The following is a 10,000-nucleotide window of genomic DNA, read 5'->3' as shown; positions in this document are numbered from 1 at the left end:
TCACTCGTATGTACACGAGTGGGCTTTTACATGTATGACTGGTTTTACCCCGCCATGTAGGGAGCCATACTATGTTTTCGGAGGGTGTGTAAGCTGGGTATGTTCTTGTTTCCATAGTCTACCGAATGCTGACATGGATTACAGGATCTTTAACGTTGCATATTTGATCTTCTGCTTGCCGTATACACACGAAGGGGGTTCAGGCACTAAGCAGGTCTGCACATATGTTGACCTGGGAGATCGGGAAAATCTCCACCCGTTACCCACCAGGCACCGTTACCGAGATTCGAACCCGGGACCCTCAGATTGAAAGTCCAGCGCTTTAACTATTCAGCTATTGCGCCCCGTCTTTTTTTTTTTCTTTTTTTTTTGTCTTTTTTTTATGGCCCAACCAACGAATTCGGCTCATGCTTAGGCCAGGCATCTACTTTTTGTTGATGTTGATGTTGGTGTTGATGATGATGCTGTTTTCACAGATGTGGTGAAACGCATATGGATCAGACCACATGCTTTGGCACCTAATTTGAAACTGAAACTGAAACTTATACCCGCCCTGTATTCATTGCACTGTCATCCGAGGGTAGCAGGTGTGCATGTACCACTTCCCACGGTAGGCATTACTGGTATGCTTTGGTGCATGTGTACCTGTGTGTATGTGTCTTTTGGTGCACGTGTATCTGCGCTTTGGTGCATGTGTACCCGTGTGTGTGTGTGTCGCTTGGTGCATGTGCACCCGTGTGTGCGTGACTTGGTTGCATGTGCAGCTTGTGTGTTCATATTTGTCTTTGGTGCGTGTGTCTCTGGGTGTGTACCTCTATGGTACATGTGTACCTGTGTATCTGTGTCTTTGGTGCTTGTGTATCCGTTTGCGTCTTTCGTTGACATGTACCTGTTCGTATCTGTCTCAGGTTCATGTGTGTCAATGTTTGTGTGTCATCGGCGCATGTGTTTCTGCGTGCGTGCGTGCGTGTGTGTGTGTATGTATGTGTGTGTGTGTGTGCGTGTGCGTGTGTCTGTGTGCCTGTGTTTGTCTGTCTGTCTGTCTGTATCGGTATTTGTGTCGGTCTCTCTCTCTCTCTCTCTCTCTCTCTCTCTCTCTCTCTCTCTCTCTCTTGCAAGCACACACACACACACACACACACACACACACACACACATACACACGCGCACCCACCAACCGTAAACGAACATTACTTTGAACGATTTGTTTAATGACATTCGTGACAAAGAACCAAATATGGAATATGATATTTGACTGTAATCATCATCAAGGACTTTGGTTCGTTGATAAACAGAAATGACAGTGATTGACATACAGTCTTTAGTTAACTTTACATTTGTTAGAAATATGCAATACACGGATTTTTTAATGAGAGAGAATTGGGCAATCACACACACACACACACACACACACACACACACACACACACACGCACGCACGCACGCACGCACACACACACGCACGCACGCACGCACACACACACACACAGAGTCACACACACACACACACACATACACACACACAAACACACAGAGCGAGAGACAGAGACAGAGAGACAGAGAAACAAAGCGACAGAGAGACAGAGAGAGGGCATATCTGAGACAGAGCTAGAGAAACAAAGAGACAGACAAAGACAGAGACACAGCGAAGGATAGAAATGAAATGTCTACAGGAAATGACGAAATAAGCATGTGAACAAATACGTAACATCCTATCGTTACATACACTACTCACACGATCTCAAAAACCGTCACACGTTCAACACGAGAAGTACACAGTAACCAGCCGCCGTGGCGAAGTGGTTAGCGTCGCGGACTGACGGCTGGGAGGACGCGGGTTCGAATCCCAGCGGAGGTGGGTTTTTCGGCCCGTGGCCGGCTCCTACCCAGAGTTGAGTGTGCTGTGGGCTTAAATGGGGAAGCTGGGACCACACAGTCGAGTGTCATCCACTTCAAGGATGCGTCTTTGGGTGTGTTGCTCTAATTACCTGATCAACACTGCAAGTGTCTGTATCTCTCGGGCCTGGTTAACGCCGGGATATCATTATGACAGGTAGCGAAGAGTACAGCCTTGTCACGCAGTCCCAAACCAAAATGGACATCCACAGCAACATCGTCATCATCATCGTCATCCTCCTCCTCCTTCATCGTCATTAATATAAACAAAATAGTCTCAGAGTCTGCGGCCTTTCATGCCCTGCTCTCATGGTGACCTCAGTTTCGATACCCCTCCACTTCCGTGCTTGGGATGAGTCCTATTAATGTCGTCAGTGTCGGCAGATTCATGGGTGGCTGCTGTTTGAAGGACGTAGTGGCGGTCTCCACTCTGGGAGGGACGCTCACTCCGTCTGGCTCCGCGACTAAGCCATTATTGTCGTTAGTAGGGGGCTTAGTAGGTGGTGTCCTAAGTACGTTAAAACAGAACAGGCACCACTGAACACCACTGAAGTGACTCAGCAGCAGTGCAGGGTCTCCTCTGGTGTGTGGCCTCCTGGCGACCTAACATCGATGGTTCTCTGCGAACTGCCGACGCTGGAACTGCGACGGACGAACCCGGGTGTGACCGTGTATGGGGGAAATCTAAATGAGCGGCGTGGGAGTAATGCCACTGAAACGGTGCAGATGATGGGGCAGCAAAAAAAAAAAAAAAAAAAAAGAAAGAAAGTACACAGTATATATAATGTATGGACAATCAGTCGTGTCCAGACTATGACCACCAGAACAGCAGAGGAGGCATCTGATGTCCTGACTGTCTGGGCTAGAAGTTGATTATAATAAAGTGGGGAGTGTCTTTCTTGCCCAAGTCAACATTCCCACTCTCTCGGCCAAGAGGGGGTTTGTTTTTTTTGGACAGTCGGCACTGGGTTTTAACCCTTTCACCGCCAAGCTCGCATTTATGCACAGGCGTGGTAGAGGACCCATGTCACTGAAAGGTGACCATTCATTGGTCTGTTATCCATGAACCTACTGCTCTTAATGTTCAGTGGTAGGATTAGGTCATATTTTCTAGACATCGCAGGGGGGAATCCCCAGATATTCTTAGCCACTGTCTTTTCTGTGTGTATACCACAAGGGAATTTTGTACTCTGAATTAACTGGCGGTGAAAGGGTTAAAGGACGCAACGAACTGAAAACTTAATGAAGCAACAAAACTAACCACAAATAATAATAATAATAATAATAGTAACAACAACAATAATAATAATAATAGTAATAAACAGCGATAATAATAGAAAGAAAAGATCTGAGCACATCGCTCCTCTTTTGCAACATCTCCACTGGCTCCCTGTCTCATACAGAATAAAGTACAAGATCAGCACTCTGTGTTATAAATGTTTTCACTCATCTGCCCCTTCCTATCTTTGTGGCTGCCTTCACCTCTACACTCCATCTCGCTCTCTACGATCGGCTTCGGATCCACTCTGTTCACGCATACCCAGATTCAAACACTCGACTGTTGGCCGCCGTTCTTTCTCTGTCTCTGGACTTTGTAATTGGAATGATCTTTCTCTTTCCCTTCGACAGGTCTCCGCACTCAGCTCTTTCAAGTCTGGCCTTTAAACCGACCTCTTCCTAAAATAGCCTCCCTTCCCTGCCTCTTCCTTGTCTTCAGTTTCTTTTCCCCAGTTTTAGAGTCACGCATGCTTTTGAATGACTGGTGCGAAAGCGCTTTGATTTGTCTCTGCACAAAATTCAGCGCTATATAAACATAATAATTATTATTATCATTAATAATGATTATAATTGGAGTGGAGTGATAGCCAGGAGGTAACGCGTCCGCCTAGGAAGCGAGATAATCTGAGCGCGCTGGTTCCAATCACACCGGCAGCCGCCAGTATTTTCTCCCCCTCCACTAGACCTTGAGTGGTGGTCTGGACGCTAGTCATTCGGATGAGACGAAAAACCTAGGTCCCGTGTGCAGCATACACTTAGCGCTCGTAAAAGAACCCACGGCAACAAAAGAATTGTCCCTGGCAAAATTCTATAGAAAAATCAACTTCGATAGGAAAACAAATAATACCGCAGGCAGGGGAAAAAGAAAAAAGGGGGGGGGGGCGCTCTCAGTGTAGCGACGCGCTCTCTCTGGGGAGAGCAGCCCGAATTTCACACAGAGAGAAATCTGTTGTGACAAAATAGAAAAACCATACAACCATATAATAACAATAACAATAATGATACTACTACTACTAATAATAATAACGATAATAATAATAATGATAACAATCAATGACACACACACTTTACAAACCATGCATGTCATGCTGGTCAAAATAGCGCGCACACAAAAAAGTGCGCAAATATATATAGAGAGAGAGAGAAGAAAAAAAAAAAAAAAAAAACCACCACCAACAACAAAAATTTATACAAATAATTCCAGTGGATAAACTACCGAGGCAACCATGTATTTGTTCTGTATTGTCCATGTGTTCTGTGTGGCTTATTCAGGATTAAAGAGGCTATGCCAGTCTTGAATAAAAGTTAATTTGTGTTTGCACATTTCTTCGGTCTTTGCTGCTGTGTGCACATGACAAATGATTGGTATAAGGACAGGCCCGGCGCTTCCTTTTTTTGAGGAAGTGTCTGGGTTTGTTCCAATGTACCTTTTATTTACCTGTGTGCTAGCTGAATCGGTAGCGTAAGCATCACTGACTTGAAGTTGTGTACCTCGTGAATGGAGAGAGTTACCACCCTTTACTATTTGTTAGTTTCAGTTTCAGTTTCAGTAGCTCAAGGAGGCGTCACTGCGTTCGGACAAAACCATATACGCTACACCACATCTGCCAAGCAGATGCCTGACCAGCAGCGTAACCCAACGCGCTTAGTCAGGCCTTGAGGAAAAAAACAACAAAAAAACAAAAAAAAAACACAAAAAAACGGGGGAATAAATAATAGATAAGCTTGCATAAATAAATAAATAATTATTATAATATAGGAAAAGGTAGTAGTAATAATATTAGTAATACTAATAAAATGATAATAATAAAACATAAATAAATAAATAAATAAGACAACAATGGTGATAAATAAGCGAACAAATGTAAAACATGAAGACACACATTCACACATACACCCACACATGCATAAGAGAAATGCACCAAACATGCAGTTTCACAGATATGAAAGCACAGTTAAATACATATAAACGTACATGAGCTCCAACACACACACACACACACACACACATTACCTTGCACCTCCTCTACCCCCCTCCTATTTGTTAATCAACAACAACAAAGCTCACGCCAGTGCAAGCGAACACACACACACATACAAACACACACACACACAACATGCATAATCAGGGTATCACCAAATCTGCGGCAAATGGTCTGCTGCACCATGGTAACAAAAACAAAAAAACAACAACAAGAAAAGCGCGGAAGAAAGTGACCTCGATAGTGGTGGTGGCTGGTGCAAGGAAAGGGAGGGAGGGGAGTGTTATTTTTTCCACTTTCTCTTCTATTTCTCCTTCCCTTCTCCACCTCTTCTCTCCTCCTCCATTTCTCCTCCTCTTCTCCTCCTCCTCCATTTCTCCTCTTCCATTTGTCCTATCATTCTTCTCCTACATTTATCCCCCCTTCTCCTCCATTTCTCCTAAATTTCTCCTACCCCTTCTCCTCCTTCATCTCTCTTTCCCTTCTCCTCCATTTCTCCTCCCCTTCTCCATTTCTCCTTCTCCAGTTCTTCTCCTCCATTTTTCCTACCTTTTCTCCTTCCCTTATAATCGGCAGCTACAGCTACGATCCTTCCGAGAAGATGAAGTTGACGAATTCTGGAACAGAAAACAACAACAACAAAAAATGCCTGTAATGTCCTTTGTCTTGTGGGTGATTCCAGTTCATATATCTCGAGTGTATCCCACTGCCTATCTAGATGACGAAAAAGTTCAGTATAGACACTCGTGTGAAGAATTTTCCTACCTGTGCACACCAAGAAAGTGATCCTAGTTTGTCATTTTTTTTCATTTTATCTATTTATTTGTGATCACGTTTGTTTTTTGTTGATGGTTTTTTCTTGTTGTTGTTGTTGTTTTTAGTGTTTTTTTGTTTGTTTGAAACGAAGTGCATGTTTAGAACAGTGACAAAAACATTTGTGCACAATATGCACTATGTAAGTATGCCCTATGTTCTTCTTCTGTTCAGGCATCTGCTTGGCAGATGTGGTGTAGCGTATATGGATTTGTCCGAACGCAGTGACGCCTCCTGACGCAGTGACGCCTCTTGAGCTACTGAAACTGAAACTCTTCTTCTGTACACGTCTTTGTCTTGTTACAACCTTCTTTTTCCTGTTACGCATCAAGTTATGTAATGTATTGTATTCGCACTGTTTAGTAAAAGTCAGATTTGTGCATTGTGAACAAAAACTGAATGAATCAAAAATATCTGGAACATAAAAAAAAAAAAATAATGAAAACCCCTGACTCCATTTTCTTTCTTTTTTTTTTCTTTTTTTTTTCGATACTTGCTTTTGTTTTTTGCTGTTTTTTTGTTTGTCTTCTTAAGAAGAATCACAGCCCAACAAGTAATATGTATTTTGCACTGTGTTAGTTTTCAGAATAACTGGGCACAATTAGCTAACAGATGGATTCTGATACCAGTTATCAGGTCACCTTCACCATACATAAACTTTGTAGCAATAGGGCTGTTGTAGAAGTTCTCTGACGTCTGTGAACTATGTCAGCTGGGTATCAAATGTGTGCAGCCAATTGGGAATCGAGGCGTCATAATGATCATCCCTTTTTTGTTGTTGTTTTTGTTTGTTTCTTTGTTTGTCTTTTATTTATTTTTTTGTTTTGTTTTGTTTTGTTTTTTTGTTTTGTATTCATTTTTTTATTTAGTCGTTTATTTATTTACTTTTACTTTTTTTTCTCAAGGCCTGACTAAGCGCGTTGGGTTACGCTGCTGGTCAGGCATCTGCTTGGCAGATGTGGTGTAGCGTATATGGATTTGTCCGAACGCAGTGACGCCTCCTTGAGCTACTGAAACTGAAACTGAAACTGAAACTGTTATTTACTTATGCAGTTATTTATTCATTTCCCCCCCCCTGCCTTTTGTAAGTTATTGAGCGCGCGCGGGCGTATGTGTGTGTGCGTGTGAGAGAGAGAGAGAGAGAGAGAGAGAGTGTGTGTGTGTGTGTGTGTGTGTGTGTGTGTGTGTGTGTTTTCTTCTTCTGTGAAAATACCCTTGCAAACTGTTACCATGCTTGTGTAAAAGGTAATTTGTTACATGAAATGCCGTGGTGATGATGTTAAAGAGAAGATACAACTTTCATTGAAAGGGGAAAGGGGGGGGGGAGTCTGGAAAACAAAAGATTAAAAGATTTTTTTCAATTCTTTAAAATGGGTGACAGACAGAATGTGTGCGTGCGTGCGTGAGAAGTGTTTGAGTGTGTGTGTGTGTGTGTGTGTGTGTGTGTGTGTGTGTGTGTGTGTGTGTGTGTGTGTGTGTGTGTGTGTGTGTGTGTGTGTGTGTGTGTGCGTGTGTGTGTGTGTGTGTGTGTGTGTGTGTGTGTGCGTGTGTGTGTGCGTGTGTGTGCGTGTGTGTGTGTTTGTGCCTGCGTGACACAGAGAGAGTGAGAGACAGACAGACATCTGACAGAGAACAGACAGAGACAGACACACAGACACACAGACACAGACACACACACACAGACACAGACACAGACACACACACACACACACACACACACACACACACACAAACAAACAAACATCCACACACACACACATCCACCACCACCCCATCCCCAGCCCCCCCCTGGCCCCCCCCCCACACCCCCGCCCACACACACACACACACACACACCCCAACCCCAACCCTCACACACACACACACACACACACACACACAACAAACACTTCTTCTCACCAACCTTGGTAGTTGATTCGCCCATCCTTGTTGACGTCAGCCACCGAGATCATATGCTGCACCTCCTCGTCAGAGAGCTTCTCGCCTGTCGTCGTCATCACCTTCTTCAGCTCCTTGGCATCGATGAAACCATCGCCGTTGTAGTCGAAGATCTCGAACGCGCGCGTCATCTCTCTCCTCTGCTCTTGGAAGCCCGACTTCTTCATCCCGCGCATGTACTCACGAAACTCCTCCCACTCGATGACTCCAGTCCCTGTTAGACATGCAACGGATTTTCTCATTGGTTGATGCAGAAAAAACAAACAAACTGGCTCATGTCATTGGTTGACGCGTCAAAGGCCCCGCCCCCTTTGTCTTCCGAAACTCCTCCCACTCGATGACTCCAACTCCTGTTAGACACACAACGGTTTTTCTCATTGGTTGATGCAGAAAAAAACAAACTGGCTCATGTCATTGGTTGACGCGTCAAAGGCCCCGCCCCCTTTTGTCTCCACACAGCAGACTTTGTGATTGGTCTGTTGCTCTCAGGATCCTTGTCCACTTGGGCCATATTATGGTTCTACACAACACAGCACAGCACAACACAACACAACCATGCACATCATCACCACAATGCAAAATAACAATGCAACATGACGCAAAACAACGGAATGCAGCACAGCACAACACAGCACAGCACAGCACAGCACATCACAACACAATGCAAAATAACGCAAAACAACGCCGTGCAGCGCAACACAGCACAACATAGCACAGTACAGCACAGCACAGCTCAACACATACCTCAATACACCACATCACAACACAATACAGCACAGCACAACACAACACAGCACAGCACAGCACAACACAGCATAGCACAACACAGCACAGCACAGCACAATACAGCACAACACAACACAGCACAACACAATACAGCACAACACAACACAGCACAGCACAGCACAGCACACTACAGCACAGCACAGCACAGAACAGCACAATACAACGCAATGCAACAGAATGACAACATAACACATCACGAACACAACACAACACCAACACATCCAGCCCAACCAACCAAAACCCATCCACACCAAACAACAATACAGCAACAACAACCCAACACAATACCCCACACCAAAACAACACAACAACACCACTCACCACCAACACAACCTGACAAAACCGTACCCAACGCCACACCAAACACCACCACCACCACCACCACAACAACAACAACGATATTACGACAATGACACCATCAACCCAACATCACAGAACACGACCCAGCACAACACACAGCACTCACCATTGTGGGCAATCTCTCGCAGGATCTTGTCCACTTGAGCCAGCCAAGACCCCACCATTCCAAACACAACAGCAACGACACCACACCACCACACCAAAACCACACCACAACACCACACCACACCACAACAACCTACCTAACTATACCATACTACACTACACCACACCACACTACACCACACCACACCACAAAACACCACACCACACCACACCACAACACCACACCACACCACAACAACCCACCTAACTACACCACACTACACCACACCACACCACACTACACCACACCACACCACACCACACTACAAAACACCACACAATACCACAACAACCCATCTAACTACATCACACTACACTGCACTACACCACATCACACAACACGACAGAACACCCCACCTAACTACACCAGACTACACTACACTGCACTACACCACATCACACAACACGACAGAACAACCCACCTAACTACAGCACACTACACTACACCATACCGCACAACACGACACAACAACCCATCTAACTACACCGCACTACATTACACCACACCACACCACAAAGCACAACAACCCAGCTAACTACACCACACTACACTACACTACACTACACTACACTACACCACACCACACAACACGACACAACAACCCACATAACTACACCACACTACACTACACTACACTACACCACACCACACAACACGACACAACAACCCACATAACTACACCACACTACACTACACTACACTACACTACACCACACAACACGACACAACAACCCACATAACTACACCACACTACATTACACTACACCACACTACACCACACAACACGACACAACAACCCACC

At 44.7% G+C, this 10,000-nt stretch overlaps 1 protein-coding gene across 4 annotated transcripts in view; it reads right to left on the bottom strand.

Annotated features, from left to right (window-relative positions):
- Window positions 1–5,635: 5,635 nt before the first annotated feature.
- The window catches only part of LOC143277018 (neo-calmodulin-like), a 14,049-nt gene continuing 9,684 nt past the window's right edge, over window positions 5,636–10,000 (bottom strand). For all 4 annotated transcript variants that reach the window (XM_076581734.1, XM_076581736.1, XM_076581732.1 and 1 more), the window contains 2 exons: window positions 7,873–8,121; window positions 5,636–5,773 (listed from right to left, as the gene is read on the bottom strand). In XM_076581734.1, coding sequence (XP_076437849.1) covers window positions 5,739–5,773; window positions 7,873–8,121 — 284 coding nt within the window. In that variant the 3' untranslated portion in view covers window positions 5,636–5,738. The remainder of the gene's footprint in view (window positions 5,774–7,872; window positions 8,122–10,000) is intronic.

This window comes from Babylonia areolata, chromosome 33, assembly GCF_041734735.1.
Source record: "Babylonia areolata isolate BAREFJ2019XMU chromosome 33, ASM4173473v1, whole genome shotgun sequence".
Taxonomy (NCBI): domain Eukaryota; kingdom Metazoa; phylum Mollusca; class Gastropoda; order Neogastropoda; family Buccinidae; genus Babylonia; species Babylonia areolata.
This window is presented reverse-complemented; position numbering and strand designations above follow the sequence as displayed.